The sequence below is a fragment of the Coregonus clupeaformis genome, chromosome 13 (assembly GCF_020615455.1).
Source record: "Coregonus clupeaformis isolate EN_2021a chromosome 13, ASM2061545v1, whole genome shotgun sequence".
Lineage (NCBI taxonomy): Eukaryota > Metazoa > Chordata > Actinopteri > Salmoniformes > Salmonidae > Coregonus > Coregonus clupeaformis.
The window spans coordinates 41,724,715-41,743,510 of NC_059204.1; the positions used below are offsets into that span (position 1 = coordinate 41,724,715).

Consider the following 18,796-nt stretch of genomic DNA (forward strand, 5'->3'; position numbering starts at 1 on the left):
TGAGGTCAATATCCAATTAGAAAGGCCTGCTCGCTAAAGTGTTTTAGGGAGCTTTTGACCGCGGATCCATTACGGACGCAGGCAATGAGGCAGTGATCATATGGAGAACTAAAAGAAGGAAGAAGTGGGAGTTTTGTTTGTTTTGGCAATGTACTATTTTAATTAGGGTGGATTGTTAGAATCACTTTTAAGTATGGATTGATTTTTATTTATTATTTTTTTGGTTTCAAATCGTCCAGTTGGTGGCGGCAATACAACTTTTGGAGTCCGCCATAAAACCCACAGAAGAAGAAGAAGAGGCCAAAACGATTTTTTTCCGAGTCGGAGCTCGTTAGTTTTTTTCCGAGTTCCCAGTTTATTTGAAGGCACTGAAAGCATGTGCTTTCAAGACAACTAGGAATTCAAAAAAAAAGGTGAGGTGATATCATAACATCAGTGCTCTTCACATCGGAAAGAAGCCCGAGTTCCCGACTTGGAATTCCGAGTTGGATAACAATTCAAAACGATTTATCGCAGTCCGAGATCTTTTTTTTTTTTTTCATTTCCCAGTTTACTTTAACACACTGAAGTCAAGTTCGGAGATTTTCGAATTTCGATGCCACGTTCAAAACAAATGGGAACTCGGAACTGGAACCTCCGACCTCAGGGCGTTCAAAACAACTGGGAAAAATCTATTTGAACGGTCATCCAACTAGGAATTCCAACTGGGGACCTCGGGCCTCTTTCTAGAGCTCCGCCTTTTCCGACCTGAAGAGCACTGACGTCATGGTTTGAACCTATTTTCCCGAGTTCCCAGTTGTTTTGAACGCGGCATAAAACCAGGGATGTGACGTTTCATATGACACCGGAAATAAATCTCAAAAGGTCCTAACAACAAGTCGTCCATTAGTTTTCAGTGCGATTGTTAGTTGTTTTTATTTACACGTCAGTAAAGACTAGCTTAAAGCATTTGTTGGAGATTGCACCAACATGGGGTTTGACTATAGTTTAACGTTTTCACTCTAGCCAACTAACGTTGTCGCTGGCACGTTAGTTGCACATAGACCGGTAAGTTGGTGGTACTTATTTTGAATTAGTTAAACAGCACTTTTAGTTGTACATATATTTATTTATTGTTTAAGTCATTTAGCAGACGCTCTTATCCAGAGCGACTTACAGTTAGTAAGTGCATACATTTTTCATACTACTCCCCCGTGGGAATCGAACCCACAACCCTGGCGTTGCAAGCGCCATGCTCTACCAACTGAGCTACAGGAGGTACATCACATAACAAGGAAGATGGGTTCGTCGAAGAAACACAAGGAGAAAGGGCGTGATAAGGATGCCGAAGAGCGTCACCGCGAACACAAAAAACACCGTCACAAGGACCGGGAGAGGGACAAGGAACGAAATGGCACCCGAGAAAGGGAGAAGAGGAAACGGTCCAGATCGAAGGAAAGGAACGGACGGTGTTCCGAGAGAGAAGGTCGCAGTAAAGGCGAAAGGAGTACAGGGGAGCCTCGTGTAAAGAAAGAAAAAGTGGAGGCCGGATATGAAGAGAGCCCAGGTAAATCCACATGGCAGTCAAATATCTTGGCTTAAACAATAATATATTCATACATACATAATTAGAACCAATCAGTGCGCAATACACTCATATAGTCTGCAGGTATGACATTGAAGATGCCGGTTTTTCTCTTGTGTTTTTCACTTCAGTTGTTATTTTCCTTTTAGGAATTGGACCACAGTCTGCAAGTGGAGATGCCTCACTTAGCATTGAAGAGACAAAGTAAGTGAGACACAGACATTGAATGATGGTGCCCTGATGATGGTGTAAGTAAATTCTAAATAACTTTCTTCCCTGGCTAACTTTCTCTCTTAACAGCAAGCTGAGGGCCAAGCTTGGTCTGAAGCCTCTGGAAATGACTGACACCACTAAAGGTGAGGCAAAATTGAGCTAAATGGTGTCTCTGGCTAGAAGTAGATGACCATGGCTGCATTCCAAACATGTAAAAGACACACCATCTCCCCTCAGCCCTCAAATTAAGGGGACACCTCTGATGACGTATGATGAGTGGACACTTGCAGGGCGAGGGAAGAATGAATGAACTTTAGAGGGACGCCTTTGCCCGGAAATGTGCCACTCGTTCGTCCCACGGTTGTTTCAGTCATCATGGAACCAGCGGTAGCAGTTGTGTGTGCTTTATATGCGCTACAGTCAATTATGATTGTATTTCATATCTTGGCTAGAAGACAACGCATCCGCAGACATTGAATGCTAGCCATCCGACGATATCAGGTAAATCGAAAATTACAATGTAGAAGTGTGATGTCAGTGAAAGTTGTATGCGCTAGCTAACGTTTCCAAAAGCTAACCAAACAAAAACATTACTTTTACGATACATGTTTGTGCCGTCATGTGCATTAGGAGCACAATTTCTAACTTATTTACATATGTTTTTACTTACACTTGTATGCTGACTTCTCCATATTGATGTTGGTTTTAAGTTTTAGCAGATTTTCTTAGCGGATGTACAATCATCGCAAATTGAATTATGGGGTGTTTCAGGCCCCGGAGTGAACAGAATTGTACACTCGCAAACTCGATCACAAACGAGGGCTGAGGGGTTTACGTTGCCAACTTCCCTTGCTTGGCTAATTGTTTGGACCGACGGCAAAGATGGCCACGGGTATTCCCCCATGGGCATAAGGCGAAGGTAAGTGGAGGAGGATGTGTCTTTTATGTGTTTGAAACGCAGCCCATGCCTGTAGTAGTTAGGTCATGTGTGGCTGATTGTGATTTGACTGACCTCACCCCTGTCTGCTGCCCCAGAGCTCGGCACGAAGGAGCAGCCAATGGTTGCGGAGACTATCAACCCTGTGTACATCAAACAGCAGAAAGAGATGAGGGAGAAACTGGCGGCTATGAAGGAAAAGAGGCTCCTCAATAAGAAACTGGGGTAAGGTCTTACTGCAGGAAGGTTTTGGTTTAACATATAGTGATAAGTGATCCAATTAATTTTATTTTCTCTTTCTCTCCCACTGTGTTTTTTTTTCTTCTTCAGGAAAGTGAAGACCTTAGCAGAAGGAGACTGGCTGGACGACACTGTAGCCTGGGTGGAGAGGAACCGGAAGATGGCCAAAGAGAAAGAACTGGCAGAGAAGAGAGTGAGTAGGGAGGGAACCATGGGGGGGAGAAGGAGGGCTGTGAGATGAAGGGAGATTGTTGTGTCTTAGTTATTATGTTATTATTTTGTACTCCGTTTTTGATTGGTTCCTTTATTTCCTTGCTTTCCCTATCAGGCCAAACTTCTGCAGGAGATGGATGAGGAGTTTGGTGTGAGCAATCTGGTGGAGGAGGAGTTTGGACAGGCCAAGAAGGTAAAATCTGCTCTCTTGTGTTGAATATCTCAATTGCTCAACTTACAATTGTGAAGACTACAGCATTCAGTGAATCTGCCAGTTTCCCCCCCTATGGAGTTTGAGACCTGTGACACCACTGCCCCTAAGGGATGCACTTGATGTCTTGATTCTGTACAGACTGAGTCGTCATGCTATCTGACGTGAGAGAATGCCTCTGGGTCTTATGTTATTCTGCTTATCTTTGTTATAGGCCGCTTACAGGTCCCAGGACCTAAAGGGTCTCACTGTGCAGCATAGGGTGGAGTCATTTAATGAAGGGGAGACTGTCATCCTCACACTGCAAGACAAAGGTGAGGATGTTGAAATGTTAACAATAACACAGAAATATATCAATGACGAACATGCTTACACCAGACCCTCATTTCCCCTTTGTGTGTCTCTTTCAGGTGTGCTTGAAGAGGAGGACGATGTTCTTGTAAACGTGGGTCTAGTGGACAAAGAAAAGGCTGAGAAGAATGTGGAGTTGAAGAAGAAAAAGCCTGATTACAAAGCTTACGAAGAGGACGAGAGTGTAGATGACATGGTTACGGTAAGAATTGAGTCCCAAAATGTCCAGTTCGTCTTCATTTTCGGAAATACTGTCACGTCGCTCTCACCACTTAATTCAATCTCACTGACCAACGTCCACCTCTGCACTTATACTCTGCAGTTCAAGCCGCGTACTGTGCTGGGCAAGTATGATGAGGAGATTGATGGAGAGAAGAAGAAGAGTTTCCAGCTGAGCAAAGGGGGCTGTGCTGAGGGGGAAAGGGAACGGGAGCTCCAGGCCATCCGGGAGACCCTGAGGAACCAGGCCCAGTCCCTGGAGATGCCTGCTCTCGCTATTGCCTCCGAGTACTACACACCACAGGAGATGGTGAGGGCTGGGGCTGTGGGGAGGTGGTTCTCTGGAGAGGGCCTGAAAACTGTCTTTTGGATATGTTTGCTCTCAGATTTCATGTATGAATGTGTCTACTTTTGAATCGAAGTCTGTGTGTGTGTTTTGGAGAATTGTTCACACACAATATGAGCTCTCATTAATGGTTGTCATTATTCACAGACCGATTCTTACTTATTTTGTTGTTGTTAAAGGTGGGCTTTAAGAAGACCAAGGTGCGCGTCAGGAAGATCAGGAAGAAGGAGAAGGCGTTGCCTGACGAGCTCCAACTAGACGACACGCGCAACACCGACTTCGGCTCCAGGTTCTGCTCCTCTCAGCTTAGCTTCAATCGGAATATGACAGATGCGCCATCTTAGTTTCAGTCTGACTCGCTCTGTCTCTCCTTCAGGGTTCGGGATCGGGGTCGCAGGCAGTTGGATGAGGAGGGCCAGGAGGTGGTAAATGAGGGTGTCTGCATACCGGGACTAGATGTACCCCAACAGTCTGATGACATCAGGATGGCGGACATGGACATCAGTGATGATGGTGAGGGAGACATCTGTTAGTGGTTTAGTGATGAGCTAAATAAATGTATGGTTCATTCATGCCTGGTTTTGTTTAATATTATGACAACACTTACATTTTACTCTTCCTTCAGAGGACTTCACTCCCCCTGAGCCGGCTGTGCTGGAGGAGGACGAGGCAGAGCAAGATCTGCAGAAACAGCTGGAGAAGCAGAGGAAGCTCAAACAGAAGCAGCTGCTCAAAGACTCTGGGGAAAAGGTGTGAGCATTCTGTTCAGAACTGTTCCTCTCTTTACTCACAATGTTAGAATATCACTGTGGCCAAAGATCCTATCCGGTGCATTGATCCCTCATTTGACAACTGAAAACGGCAATATTGTGTGGATTACCATCAAACTGTTGTGATATTTAATCACCAATAAATGTGAAATGGTTCAACATTGTTCTCTTGCGCTTCAGGTGGCAGAGCAGGTCCGAGGGCTTGCAAGAGGTGACGACGAAGACGACAAGAACAAGCTGAACATTGTGTTCAACGCCACCTCTGAGTTCTGCAGAACTCTGGGTGACATCCCCACCTACGGCCTGTCAGGAAACAGAGAGGACCAAGAGGACATCATGGTCGGTACAGTGCAAGAGACAGGCTATAGCTAACTGTTTATTAAAAATATATATATACATCATTAGAATTGGCACATAACCACCCCATAAACAAGGAAACTATTACAATTGTATTGTAGTGTGCTCAGTAGAGAGAATTGAAATATCCATGAGCTCTGTTTGTTTGCACTTGAACACACTTTGGTTTGCGTCTGTATCAACTGTATCCTTCTGTTATAGAATTTTGAGCAGGAGGCGGAGAGAGATGGGGCTGGAGGTTCAGACTCAGATGAGGATGAGAATGTTGGCTGGAGCATTGTCAACGTGGATGAGGAACAGAAGCAGCCTGATGTGAGTCAACCTCCTGCCTTGTTGTCTCTTCCATATTCCCATGCATTTATCAGTAGTGCTGATTGGAGTCCCCTAGTGGGTAATTTAGAGAATAACATACTATGATAACATTTTGTCAGCCGGTTATCATCATGCAAATAACTGCCGGTGTCACGGTAATTGACCGGTAATTAACATAAGCAAATTTAGCATCCACTGATGCGGACCTTTGGAACATCTACATTTTAGTCTAATAAATCAATTTAATATAGCCTACACCGTCACAAAAATCCATTATTTTAGACCGGTCTAAAGAAACATCATATGAAGAAAATGTAGCCCATTTCAAATGAACACAATAGCATATTCTGAGTTGTCCTTATGTTAGGCCCTGATCTGGCTATGCCATATGGCTGTGGGCTACACTAGTTCATTTAGCAGACAAGATTTGCTTAGAATTCCGTAGCATTATTTTATAGTATATTTTACATTTTAGTCATTTAGCAGACGCTCTTATCCAGAGCGACTTACAGTTAGTGCATACATTTTCATACTGGCCCCCCGTGGGAATCGAACCCACAACCCTGGCGTTGCAAACGCCATGCTCTACCAACTGAGCTACACGGGACTGTGTAGTATGAAGAATACAATTGAACATAGCTGAATCAAATATAAAGGGTATTTTCACCAAACGATTTCCGAGGGAGTGCCAATATGCTGCTATTCTGTGTTGAGTCCTGTGTAGCTCAGTTGGTAGAGCATGGCGCTTGCAACGCCAGGGTTGTGGGTTCGATTCCCACGGGGAGCAGTTAATAAGAAACATGTCCTCCTATATGCTTAATTTAGAGTTATATATGCAACTTTAGTTGTGATACAAACGTTAGGCTACATGTTTAGATTGTTTTATACATTCTAAGGCTGCATGATGCGATTAAAAAAAAAATAAAAAATTTATGATGATTTGAAAAAAGTTGCATGAAAGGCATGAGCTCTGCTCAGTTTCTTGCACAGGCTGCACACACTTCATCAGTCTCTCATTCACAATTTGACCAGGACTTGATAATATTCTCACCCATCAGACTATTCTTAATTTAATCTGGTCTTTGCATATAGCCTACTAATAATATATGTGTGGAATTATTTTAGATTTGGAATGTCCCCAAAAAAGAATCTGTAGCCTGCACTCGAATAGTGAATGGAGGTTACGTGCTTTACGTTTTTAATATGCAAGCATAGGCAGCGTGTCCATAAGGCTAGGGGAAGCTAAACTTTCCCTACAGTAAATGCAATTAAATTGCCAAAATTATATAGCCTAATTAGCCTACTCTGTTTAAGATTAGGGAGAATGTTTTTTTTTTTTAAATGAGCATGGCCTTATTTCTATTACAGCATATTGGATGACTGTCGTTCATATTTCATTCACCCAGCTCAATGTAACATTGATAGGTTTAGGCTGCTACATGATACTCACATTTTTCCTATATCCATCATGAGGTTGCTACAACCTAGCCTATGAACGAAAGTTTACCATGTAGGTGCACAGGTCGAGAGAAATTAGAGTAATAAAGGTGACAGACGGTGACGCATTCAATACCACCTTGCACGCTCTTGCCTGCATCTACCTCATCTAGGGTGTAATCTTTAGTCAGGTATGTTTTTCCACGTTTGCATCCGTTTAAGAAACGTTTTAACAGAATCGGCAGAATGAATACACCCCTGATCACACGCAAACACTGTTCACTTTCATAGCAGCCACAGCATGATCACATAATTCCTAATTCTACGCGCTCTCCTCCTCTCACCTTTCCTCTTCACTTGTGGACTTCAGTGCACAACAAATCAGCGGTCTGTGACCAGGCGAAAAAACATTTCCAAGCCAAACCTTAATATCATAACCGCTACACACAGCCTCCATCGTTGTCACCATACTAGCTAACGTCATGGTCAACATGGCTACTAGAACTAACACATTAGTAAACCTGCTACAAACAGCAGTGGTTAAACCGGTGGACCCGTCGTAATACATTAATAAAACCAAAAGCTTACCTTGACTTGGAATAGTTCCAGTGTCGGAGCTCGTTTTTCCCAGAGTTCCTAGTTTACTTGAAGGCACTGAAAGCATGTGCTTTCAAGACAACTGGGAATTTAAAAAAATATACAAAAAAAAGAGGTGAAATCATGACATCAGTGCTCTTCACGTCGGAAAGAGGCCCGAGTTCCCGACTTGGAATTCCGAGTTGGATGACAGTTAAAAACGTTTAAACTTTTTTATTTGTTTTAGTTCCCAGTTTACTAGAACGCACTAAAGTCGGAGTTCGGAGATTTTCGCATTTCGATGCCGCGTTCAAAACAAATGGGAACTCGGAACTGGAACCTCCGACTTCAGTGCGTTCAAAACAACTGGGATTGTTAGTTATTGTTATTCACACGTCAGTAAAGACTAGCTTAAAACATTTGTTGGAGATTGCGCCAAGATGGGGTTTGACTATAGTTAAACCTTTTCACTCTAGCCAGCTAACGTTGTCGCTGGCACGTTAGTTGCACACAGACCGGTAATTTGGTGGTACTTCTTTTGAACTACAGTGAGGGGGGAAAAAAGTATTTGATCCCCTGCTGATTTTATACGTTTGCCCACTGACAAAGAAATGATCAGTCTATAATTTTTATGGTAGGTTTATTTGAACAGTGAGAGACAGAATAACAACAACAAAATCAAGAAAAACGCATGTCAAAAATGTTATAAATTGATTTGCATTTTAATGAGGGAAATAAGTATTTGACCCCTCTGCAAAACATGACTTAGTACTTGGTGGCAAAACCCTTGTTGGCAATCAGAGGTCAGACGTTTCTTGTAGTTGGCCACCAGCTTTGCACACATCTCAGGAGGGATTTTGTCCCACTCCTCTTTGCAGATCTTCTCCAAGTCATTAAGGTTTCGAGGCTGATGTTTGGCAACTCGAACCTTCAGCTCCCTCCACAGATTTTCTATGGGATTAAGGTCTGGAGACTGGCTAGGCCACTCCAGGACCTTAATGTGCTTCTTCTTGAGCCACTCCTTTGTTGCCTTGGCTGTGTGTTTTGGGTCATTGTCATGCTGGAATACCTATCCACGACCCATTTTCAATGCCCTGGCTGAGGGAAGGAGGTTCTCACCCAAGATTTGACGGTACATGGCCCGTCCATCGTCCCTTTGATGCGGTGAAGTTGTCCTGTCCCCTTAGCAAAAAAACACCCCCAAAGCATAATGCTTCCACCTCCATGTTTGACGGTGGGGATGGTGTTCTTGGGGTCATAGGCAGCATTCCTCCTCCTCCAAACACGGCGAGTTGAGTTGATGCCAAAGAGCTCCATTTTGGTCTCATCTGACCACAACACTTTCACCCAGTTCTCCTCTGAATCATTCAGATGTTCATTGGCAAACTTCAGACGGGCATGTATATGTGCTTTCTTGAGCAGGGGGACCTTGCGGGCGCTGCAGGATTTCAGTCCTTCACGGCGTAGTTACCAATTGTTTTCTTGGTGACTATGGTCCCAGCTGCCTTGAGATCATTGACAAGATCCTCCCGTGTAGTTCTGGGCTGATTCCTCACCGTTCTCATGATCATTGCAACTCCACGAGGTGAGATCTTGCATGGAGCCCCAGGCCGAGGGAGATTTACAGTTATTTTGTGTTTCTTCCATTTGCGAATAATCGCACCAACTGTTGTCACCTTCTCACCAAGCTGCTTGGCGATGGTCTTGTAGCCCATTCCAGCCTTGTGTAGGTCTACAAACTTGTCCCTGACATCCTTGGAGAGCTCTTTGGTCTTGGCCATGGTGGAGAGTTTGGAATCTGATTGATTGATTGCTTCTGTGGACAGGTGTCTTTTATACAGGTAACAAGCTGAGATTAGGAGCACTCCCTTTAAGAGTGTGCTCCTAATCTCAGCTTGTTACCTGTATAAAAGACACCTGGGAGCCAGAAATCAATCTTTCTGATTGAGAGGGGGTCATACTTATTACCCTCATTAAAATGCAAATCAATTCATAACATTTTTGACATTTTTCTGGATTTTGTTTGTTGTTATTCTGTCTCTCACTGTTCAAATAAACCTACCATTAAAATTATAGACTGATCATTTCTTTGTCAGTGGGCAAACTCAGCAGGGGATCAAATACTTTTTTCCCTCACTGTAGTTAGACAGCACTTTTAGTTGTACAGCACATAACATGGAAGATGGGTTCGAAGAAACACAAGGAGAAAGGCCGTGATAAGGATGCCAAAGAGCGTCACCGCAAACACAAAAAACACTGTCACAATGACCGGTAGAGGGACAAGGAACGAAATGGCACCCGAGAGAGGGAGAAGAGAAAACGGTCCAGATCGAAGGAAAGCAGCCTAAACCTATCGATGTTACATTGAGCTGGGTGAATGAAATATGAATGACAGTCATCCAATATGCCATAATAGAAATAAGTTCCAGTGTTGGATAGCCAGCTTGCTAACATACCATCCCTCTCTGTTTGAGTAGGCTAACTAGCTAGCTGCATTCGCTTGCTAAGTGAACATTAAATAAAAAATACAACGAAACATAGCTAGCTCTTGCTTCTCTTTCATTTTTAAATAAATGTGTTAAAAGCTGTTCAACTATTGTCTTTCTGAGTCAACTACTCACCACATTTTATGCACTGCAGTGCTAGCTAGTGAGCTGTAGCTTATGCTTTCAGTACTAGATTCATTCTCAGATCCTTTGATTGGGTGGAAAACATGTCAGTTCATGCTGCAAGAGCTCTGATAGGTTGAACGACGTCCTCCGGAAGTTGTCATAATTACTGTGTAAGTCTATGGAAGGGGGTGAGAACCTTGAGCCTCCTAGGTTTTGTATTTAAGTCAATGTACCCAGAGGAGGACGGAAACTAGCTGTCCTCCGGCTACACCATGGTGCTACCCTACAGAGTGCTGTTGAGGCTACTGTAGACTGTCATTGCAAAACAGTATTTTAATCAATTATTTGTCGATGTGACTATATTTAGTATAGTTTTATCTAAAAAGGATAACTTTTTTATGTTTCACTATTTTTGGGGGGGCTACAGAGGATCATTAGCTTCTTTACAAAAAATAAGTTGTGGATTGTTTTAAATCGCATTGCCTACAGTCGGAAATAAAGGCAGTGTAGAGGCCAAGCCAGGCATATAGCAATATTTCAAAATACAATCACGGGAAAATCTAGTTTGGAAATCAAATGGTTATTGTTGTAAAGAGAAGACCATGAAAAAACGAATCTGTCTTTTAGTTATAAATATTATCTTATTGGCACCAGTGGAGCATCGGCAATATCCCAGATGAGTGCTCACTGCATATATTCACTATGTATCATTGTTGTGTCAGTGCTACTTAAATTTGTTTTTGGACAATTTCCTCAAGTTTAGATGGACGTCATATTATATTTGTGTCTCCTTCTCTAGGCATATTAAATGGACAACTTCGTTTTTATTGATCTGTTTGTCAGTGTCAGCAGAGTAGGCTACCCAGTAATTTGTCATATAAAAAAATTATTCTGCTAATGTCTCCAGTCATATAAAGTGTAGTAGAATTGCATGAAACGTCTATAAAAGGCCACATTCTTCCCAAGCGAAGAAAGAAGACATGTAGTAGCCTAGGCCTGCTCTGCGCTATACGCGCTCAACCATGCATTGAGCTGTCTTTTTTTGAGAACAGTGATTGAGTTATATTATTAGCCTAAATTATGACTATCCAATATACTCATCACATTACGAATGGTAGGCTATCTTACATAAGTCTGCAAATGCGATGATGCATGGAATGCTTTATTATAAAGGTGCATTTTTATGGTGAAAATGTGCGTCCCCAAACTTGAAACTCAAGCGCCACCTTTGTATGCGAGGTAGGCTACACCAGTTGTAAAGCAGATTAATGTGATTAATAGTGGCCAGTCACACAAGTTTTCACACGCGATTGCGCAATGACTGGGCTTATAAGAACACGTTTCACTATGCTTTGTAGGCTATGTGCTCTAATTTTGCAAGGCACTGTATGATTGTAAAAAATTGCCAAAGAAAGGCATGCGCTGTTTCTTGCCTTAGACTGCACACACTGGGCATCATTCACAAGTGGTATTGTCACCGTTCAGAGTATTCTCAATTTAATCTTGTCTTTACATATAGTAAATAATGTGCGTGAAATTAGTTTTGATTTAGAATGGACCGTTATCATGCACCGGTCGGCACGGGGGGAAAATATACATGTTTTCCGTATGCACTTAAATAGCGAATGGTGGATACTTTTCCCATGGTTCATTTTCATTTGTCATTTAGCAGACACTCTTATCCTGAGCGACTTACAGGAGCAATTATGGTTAAGTGCCTTGCTCAAGGGCACATCGACAGATTTCTTCACCTAGTCGGCTCTGGGATTAGAACCAGCGACCTTTCGGTTACTGGCACAACGCTCTTAACCACTAAGCTACCTGCCGCCCCACGGCATGCCAGCCAGGTAGGCTACTCCTGTTTTAAAGTGAAGAAATGTGCTTAATATTAGGAAAGTTGAGAAATAAATATAGTAGGCCTAGCTTATAGAAAGCTGATGGGATCCTCTTTTTAATAGAGGCCATCAAAACTCTTGTTTTCTCATGCAATTGTATAGCCTATAGAAATGTTGTGCAACATGAGTGTTTGATTTTTGATGCATTTGCATTGATGTCAGAGTGATTAGAGGGAAAATAGAGCGCTGAGTACCAGGCCATTAGCGACTGGCACTTAGCAAGTTTGGTTGGCTACTAATGACCATCAGCGGCATCAGAGCGCAGTTTTGGAGAAGCCTAGTTACCGTGACTAAACGGTCACGTGGAATTTGACTGCGGTCATGACTCGTGACCCCCGGTGTTGCGGTAATATGGTCACTGTAACAGCCCTAACCATGATGACCCATAAGAATACACAAGGCTTTCCCCCCTGAACTACTGAGGTGAAAATGTGTGTCAGCTGGATGTGCTTGACTCACCTCTTGCTTCTATCTCATAGTTCTCCACAGCCTCAACCACCATCCTGGATGAAGAACCCATTGTCAAGTCTGGGCTGGCTGCTGCCTTGGCACTTTGCAAGAATAAGGGTAAGAGATTGGAGTAGCCCCACTGACAGTATTTGCTTAGTAAAGGACTGTCATGTAATGTTTCTGATCTATTCCTCTTGTCTCTCTCCTTTCCAATCTTCATAATTTCTTTCATGCTCTCCTTCTCTCCCTTAGGTCTCTTGGACACTCAAATGCAGAAGATATCCCGTGTCCGTGCTCCTACCGGTGCCCTGCCCAATGATAACTACAGCATTGAGGACAAGATGTGAGTTCCCTGTGCTTTGTGTGCTTATATGCTGGCTAAATAATTTCTGCTTGCTCACAGACATTGCAAAAGTTACAACATAAATAAAGTGGCATGTTTTGTGTGTTTACATGTTTTTAGCGCAGTACCTCATCAAATTGCGGATGTAAAATGGAGTCCTAACTGTAATGTATGAAAACCTGTTAGCCTCCATTGTTAACCCTCTGGTCTTGTTTCTCTAGGACTATAGATGACAAGTACAGTTGGAGGGAGGAATATAGAGGCTTCACCCAGGACTTCAAAGAGAAGGACGCCTACAAGCCTGACGTCAAAATTGAGTATGTGGATGAATCTGGACGGAAGCTCACTCCCAAAGAGGTACATGATTTAATATTCCCTTAACATCATTGACATACAGAATGTTGATTTTGTAAAATGTTTCAACTGCTGTTTTGACATAGGTAAATGGTGCTCATTGAGAATATTGCACACTAATCCTATTCCTTTTCTAGGCTTTCCGGCAGCTCTCACATCGGTTCCATGGGAAGGGGTCTGGCAAGATGAAGACTGAGAGGAGGATGAAAAAGCTGGAAGAGGAAGCGTTATGTCTAACCTTGCTCACTCAGATTATTTTAGGTCACTTTTGAAATGGCAAGCCCTACTTGGTAGGACTGAAATCAGAATACAAAGTATTTTTGTCTCTCATTTAAGTTAAAATCTTGGTTTACCTGATACTATTCATCCAAACTCGCATATGGCTTTCAATTGAATAACACACTTTTTATTTCCAGGCCTTTACAAGAAAATTCAGGTAGCAGGGCTTGCCCAATTTGACTACTTGGGTATATGACCTAGCAAGCCTCTAGTCTAGACCTGGGACGATAACCGAAAATGATCGACACCGACAATACCGATCACTTATCCCAGGCATTTTGCTGATATCGTTCATTATGATAAATAGCCTATACTAGAGAAATTTGATGTTTGAAATGAAATAAGTTCTAATATGGGTGATTTGTTAATGGGACAATTGATGGCTGCAACCATAACTACTAGCAGTAGTTAAAATTATCATAAATAAATCTGTGCACATTGTTATAAAATTATCGTTATATTTATCCCTAACGCATCAATTCAGGCAATTTATCGCGATATGGATTTTTGTCCATATGGCCCAGTTCTACTTTAGTCTAGTCAGTGGTTTGACCGAGTGTGTGTTTTAAATAGATCTCCCCCCACCGTTTCTCTTATCAGCTGTTAAAGAAGATGAGCAGTAGTGATACCCCTCTAGGAACGGTTGCTTTACTTCAGGAGAAACAGAAGTCACAGAAAACACCCTACATTGTTCTGAGTGGGAGTGGGAAGAGCATGAATGCGTGAGTATTTTACAAACCTCTTTGTCTTCTTTCACCCTGTCTTAGATGTATGTATTTCTAGTCTAATTACAGTGGCACTTTTTGAGATTGATTAGACAGAGCAGGATTGCAACTAGCAGCTCAGAATATTTCATTTAAAGGAGAATGTGAACTGCATAGAGTATGTACCTAATTATTACTCACACTGCTGTCTATTTCTCTCTCAATATGTTTTGCCTGTAATCCTCCTCTTTCCCCAGAAACAACATCACCAAATAGATGTGGTTGAGAAGAGGGACCTGACCTGTGAGGATGCGTGCTGTGCACCATTACACAAACACACACTGATATGTTTTAAGTTTATTTTCCTTGTTGAATAAAATCAAGTAGCTGCATATTGCTGTTGTGTGTAAATCAATCAATCAAATGTATTTATAAAGCCCTTTTTACATCAGCAGATGTCACAAAGTGCTATACAGAAACCCCAAACAGCAAGCAAAGCAGATGTAGAAACACGAAAGTAGAGTTTTTGCTTTTGACCCTGGATTTATGTAAACAATGATTATCATTGTTATTTACATACAGTAAAGATTTGACATGACATCTGGTTCCTTTTTTATTTCCCTAATATATTTGTTTGCTGGGGCAAGTTAAACCATTGAAATTGCAAGGTACTGAAGTTAGGGCCGCATTGTGTGTAGGCTATTTCATGTGAGTCAGGTAGGTTTAATATGTATCCTCTCATAGACAGTCTCTCCCACTTTAACACACGTATACAACACACGCACTGACTCTTTCTCAATTATCTAAAACCTCTCATTCTCTCTCAGCAATAAATTATTTCAAAGATTTTGGTATAAATAACAAAGCATTGATTTATTATTGACAGATGCCATTAACCAAAATCTTTATGTACATCACACAGATATATATATATATATATATATATATATATAACATTCCCAAATGGACCCTACACTGTAGTCTATGCACTTACGGAGATCAAAGAGAATTTGACAATACCAGTCAAATAATCTCAAATCTTGTAGGGACTAGGGGTCCATTTGGGATTGGGCCTAACTCAGTGGTGTAAAAATACTTTAAAGTACTAAAATATTTTTTGGGGGTATCAGTACTTTATTTTACTATTAAGATTTTTGCCAACTTTTACTCCACTACATTCCTAAAGAAAATGATGTTCTTCTTACTCCATACATTTTCCCTGACATCCAAAAGTACTCGTTACATTTTGAATGCTTAGCAGGACAGCAATGGACCAATTCACGCACCTATCAAGAGAACATCCCTGGTCATCTCTACTGCCTCTGATCTGGTGACTCACTAAACACAAATGCTTTGTTTCTGAATGATGACTGAGTGTTGGAGTGTGCCCCTGGCTATTTGTAAAATAAAATAAAAACACGAACAATTGTGCCAGCTGGTTTGCTTAATATATGGAATTAGAAATGATTTATACTTTTACTTTCGATACTTAAGTAATATTTTGCAATTACATTTACTTTTGATACTTAAATATATTTAAACCCAAATACTTTTAGACTTTTACTCAAGTAGTATGTTACTGGGTGACTTTCGCTTTTACTTGAGTCATTTTCTATTAAGGTATCTTTACTTTTACTCAAGTATGACTATTGGGTACTTTTTCCACCACTGGCCTCACTTGTTAACATCTCCAGATCAATGTAGGATGCATATCAACAATATGAATATGGCTTTATCTTTTGAAAGCTGAATATAAAACATTGAAATGCTCTTGAGATACATTTGGAAGATGATTATTAGAAATAGGCCTACATTACACAACATGGGAAAGTGGCAAGTTCACATTAATTGAACCAGAGTTTTTTATGAAATTTGAGACGCAAAATGAAGTAACGGAAGCGGAAATAACAATCTCGGCGGGATAAGGAAGTGATATTGGAATTTATGAAAACCATTTATCACATACACAACCAGTGCGGTAACTACCGTCTACGTGGTTGGAAAGGGACACGAAACCGCTTACGACAAGAAATAAGGTAGCTTATACACCAGTACGCTACTGGAATTGTTTTAATGTTCTAAACGTCTATGCTAGCTCTAAATCTGATTGGTAGCACGGGAGACTAGCTATAATATATCCATAGCTAGAAGCAGACCGCACGTTAGAGCAGTTAGCTCAGGCTAGTTAGCACACAATCACCATTAGCAAACATTGAATAGTCATGTGAGTTTAAGTTCAATTGTCTGATCCAAACATTTCGCTACGTAACTAGAAGCTAGTTGTTTCTGACTTAGCAAGCTAGCTAACCTTTTTATCACACCCAATTGTTATGTTAGCTGGCTACACTGTTTTGCTTGCTAGTTGGCTAACTAACTAGCTCAAGTGAAGTTGTTGTGCGCTGAGTTTGAGAGCTCCAAAATAGTGCGCCTACTGTGGCTATGTAGCAAACTAACAATGTAGTTTTGCGTGCATTACACTAAATATTGTGGTCCTGGTCAAGTTAGGAAAGCATACAAGGAGTATTTGTTTCCCATAAAGAACATGGAAAGGTTTTGGTTTCAGTTTTTAAGTTGTAAGTCACTTTGAGGCACTCCCAATATGTTTTATACAAATTATGTTCACCCGGTATATCTTGTTTTAATATACGTTAGCTACAGCTAGCAACACGATGTATTGGTGTAGATCAATTGTGCCTCAACTGTTTCAAATCAAGAGTAGTAGATACAATAATGTGCAATAACCTCCAATTGTAGTGAATTACTTCATTTTATATTCTGTTCCTTGTGTGAAGGTACTCTAGGTGATCACTGACAGAAAGCAGCCATGTCGTCAACATCCCAGAAACACAAAGAGTTTGTGGCAGAACCCATGGGGGAGAAGCCAGTCAATGCACTTGCTGGCATTGGAGAGGTGCTTGGCAAGAGACTGGAGGAGAAGGGCTTCGACAAGGTGATGCAGAGTTTACTTAACTTTGAACTTTAATCAATCAATTGAATGTATTTATAAAGCCCATTTTACATCAGCAGATGTCACAAAGTGCTTATACAGAAACCCAGCCTAAAACCCCAAAGAGCAAGCAATGCAGATAAGCATGGTGGCTAGGGAAAAACTCTAGAAAGGAAGGAACCTAGAGGAACCAGGCTCTGAGGGGTGGCCAGTCCTCTTCTGGCTGTGCCAGTGGAGATAATAGATAATGGAACTTTGTTTTGAATAATCATTTTACCTAGTGGTTAGTGTATTGACATGTTCTCTTTTCCCCCTCCATTCTCACTTGCATATTCCATAGGCTTACGTGGTCCTGGGTCAGTTCCTAGTGCTGAAGAAGGATGAGGAGCTATTCCGGGACTGGCTGAAAGATACATGTGGGGCCAATGTCAAACAGCAGGGCGATTGCTACGGCTGCCTGCGTGAGTGGTGCGATTCTTTCCTGTAGAGAAGCTATTTTCTCCTGTTTCAGTTTTTCTTTTTTCTAAATCCCAAACATCTATTTACCTCTACTGTGGTCTCACATCAACTTACACCTCATATGGACTCACACTGCACATGAGGAAGTTAAGCAAAGTCGGACGTCGTAACACCCAGTTATTTTGAACTATAGTCTTATAGACCTAAGAATGCTTTTAAATCAGTAAGACATAATTTGCTGCAGTCATCAATGGGGTTGTTACACCCAACTGTGTAACTCTAATGCTGACCTTTTCTATGATTAAAATCTTTGGCTGCACAGAAACGTTGGGAATGAGCTCATTTTGGTTTTCCTGCATTGTTATTTCAATTGGGTCTCTCTATCAAAGAAAACAACTGTTATCAACACGGTCCCTTCACATGAAAGGTAGAACTCATGTATGTACTCATCTCCAACTGACTGTTTGCCCTTGCATTTATTAAAATGAACTTATAATAGAATTTTAAACCATTTTAGATACCACATAGCTTTAACGTCTGTAGTTAAAATGTCAAGATGTTACTGTTCATTTTTACAACACAGAGTTCACAGGAAACACTAAGGTGTAATTGCCCCATGTTATCTTGTTTTGTTTTTGTCAAAGTTGAAGAGATTCTTCAATGTTGTAATATTTTAAAGTAATATCTGTGATCTACTTAAGACGTTAGCTACAAATCACCTCATTTTCAATCTTCACACAAAAAATGAAAGCTTAAAGTAAACCCACGAAAAGGAGCACTGTTGTTCCCAGAAGTAATTTCTAAGCATACTTGTGTTGCTCGCTAATGTTTAATTGCTAAATGATGGTTTTTCTGAAACACTGGTTCATGTTTTTGACTGTGAAAGCATATTAGTTTTTATATTTTTCTTTTTACATGAACAAAAGCAACGGCAAGATCTGGACAATTCTGGGTTTGTTTTTGCCATTTTTTGTGGGGGGAAATAAAATCACAAATTAAATGCAAAC

General features: G+C 41.3%; 2 protein-coding genes across 4 annotated transcripts; both read left to right on the forward strand.

Annotated features, from left to right (window-relative positions):
• Positions 1–1,182: 1,182 nt before the first annotated feature.
• On the forward strand, positions 1,183–14,775 carry LOC121579488 (U4/U6.U5 tri-snRNP-associated protein 1-like). Of its 3 annotated transcripts, XM_041894095.2 has the most exons (20): positions 1,183–1,546; positions 1,714–1,768; positions 1,865–1,920; positions 2,813–2,939; positions 3,045–3,147; positions 3,283–3,360; positions 3,593–3,692; positions 3,789–3,931; positions 4,052–4,258; positions 4,474–4,583; positions 4,671–4,807; positions 4,920–5,044; positions 5,245–5,403; positions 5,623–5,733; positions 12,733–12,820; positions 12,956–13,046; positions 13,268–13,403; positions 13,538–13,627; positions 14,280–14,401; positions 14,641–14,775. In XM_041894095.2, the coding sequence occupies exons 1-20, from the start codon at positions 1,279–1,281 to the stop codon at positions 14,657–14,659; spliced, it is 2,325 nt and encodes a 774-aa protein (XP_041750029.2). In that variant the 5' UTR covers positions 1,183–1,278; the 3' UTR covers positions 14,660–14,775. The 3 variants fall into 3 exon arrangements, with proteins under 3 accessions (XP_041750029.2, XP_045080369.1, XP_045080370.1); XM_045224434.1 differs by lacking the exon at positions 14,641–14,775 and having other exon boundaries at positions 13,538–13,690; XM_045224435.1 differs by lacking the exons at positions 1,183–1,546; positions 1,714–1,768; positions 1,865–1,920 and adding exons at positions 2,055–2,278; positions 2,549–2,696.
• A 1,519-nt stretch (positions 14,776–16,294) lies between these two features.
• On the forward strand, positions 16,295–18,795 carry LOC121579489 (barrier-to-autointegration factor). Its single transcript, XM_041894096.1, has 3 exons — positions 16,295–16,419; positions 17,176–17,333; positions 17,671–18,795. The coding sequence occupies exons 2-3, from the start codon at positions 17,208–17,210 to the stop codon at positions 17,815–17,817; spliced, it is 273 nt and encodes a 90-aa protein (XP_041750030.1). The 5' UTR covers positions 16,295–16,419; positions 17,176–17,207; the 3' UTR covers positions 17,818–18,795.
• Position 18,796: the final 1 nt, after the last annotated feature.